Raw genomic sequence first — 1277 nt, 5'->3', positions numbered from 1 at the left:
TCTGCAGCAGCAGCGTCAACTGCAGCAGCAGTAGTACCTGCTGCTGGATCGTTTTCCTTACGCAGCGGCACTTACAGCAGCAGCAGCAGCAGCAGCAGCAGCAGCAGCAACAGCAATAGGACTTGTTGCTGCTGCTGCTGCTGCTGTTTTTTTTGTTGTTGTTGATACAGAGGTTTATTTTTCTTTCTCTAGGGTCAAAAAAAAAGCCCCAAAAAGCTGTTGCATGCAGCAATGAAGCTTGCTGCATGCGGGGCCCCTGTGGGGCCTCCACGATGTTTATTTTTTCCTTTTTTTGTCTCCTTTCTCCTTTTCTTTTCTCCCTTTCAGGTGTATGCACACCGTATACTTATTCATGGGGGGACCCTCACTCCGTCTGATCCCCCAGCAGCGAAGACAGCAGCTTCTTTATCTGGCTCAGCTGCTGCTGCTGCTGCAGCAGAGGGCAGCGAACAGCAACAGCAACAGCAGCAGCAGCAGCAGCAGCTGCAGCAGCAGCAGCAGCAGCAGCAGCAACAGCAAATACGGTCCCCTGTGTCGCTTCATAGCGGGGATCCATCTGCTGCTGGGAGCGAATCGTCTCCAGCTCTGCGGGGAGACAGCCGAGGCAGCGAAGACAGCGANCAGCAGCAGCAGCAGCAGCAGCAGAAGGTACTGACCATCTCGCTCACCCCTTAGTTTCCTTGCAGTCTCCTCTAGGTATCGATGCATCAGAGCCGCAACCCAGGGGCCCCCAAGGAGAAACAAATAAAAAAAGGGTACAGACAGGGGGCCCCCCACAGTATACTGGGGGCCCCTCTATACAGGAAAGGGCCCCCCGCTTGCCGGGGGGGGCCCCCTCCTCTTCGTCCCCTGCAGCTGCCGGTGAGTCTGAGAGTGAGCAGCAGCAGGAGCGTCTGTCTGCTGCAGCAGCAGCAGCAGCAGCAGCAGCAGGAGCAGCAGCAGAAGCAGCAGAAGCAGGAGAAGCAGCAGCAGATGTGGGTGCTGCTGGTTCTTTCTCTATGTCAGTTGCTGCTGGAGACAGACAGGAGACAGAGGAGACAGAGGAGACAGTTGAATCTGTAAGAGTATCAGGTGTGGGGCGGGGATCGTCTGTGGGGTCGTATCCAGCAGGGGAGGAGTTGAAGGTGTTAGACCCAGACCCAGCGATGCCGACTATCGCGGAGCAACTAGCAGCAGCAGCAGCAGCAGGAGCAGCAGCAGCAGCAGGAGCAGCAGGTGCAGCAGCAGCAGAGGAGGAGATGAAGGTGTTGAAGCCACCCCTGGATCGATCCCAATAC

The 1277-nt window shown here is 56.6% G+C and overlaps 1 protein-coding gene across 1 annotated transcript in view; it reads left to right on the top strand.

Moving 5' to 3' along the window:
• The window catches only part of EMH_0052820 (uncharacterized protein), a gene marked incomplete at both ends in the record, with an annotated part of 8418 nt that overhangs the window by 3857 nt on the left and 3284 nt on the right, over window positions 1–1277 (top strand). Inside the window, 3 exon segments of the mRNA XM_013496916.1 lie at window positions 328–620; window positions 624–648; window positions 804–1244. Of these exon segments, the coding sequence (XP_013352370.1) occupies window positions 328–620; window positions 624–648; window positions 804–1244 (759 nt within the window).

Source organism: Eimeria mitis, genomic scaffold (genome assembly GCF_000499745.2).
Source record: "Eimeria mitis Houghton genomic scaffold, Emh_scaff2376, whole genome shotgun sequence".
Lineage (NCBI taxonomy): Eukaryota > Apicomplexa > Conoidasida > Eucoccidiorida > Eimeriidae > Eimeria > Eimeria mitis.
The sequence above is the reverse complement of the archived record's forward strand: the minus strand, read 5'-3'. Positions and strand labels throughout refer to the sequence as shown.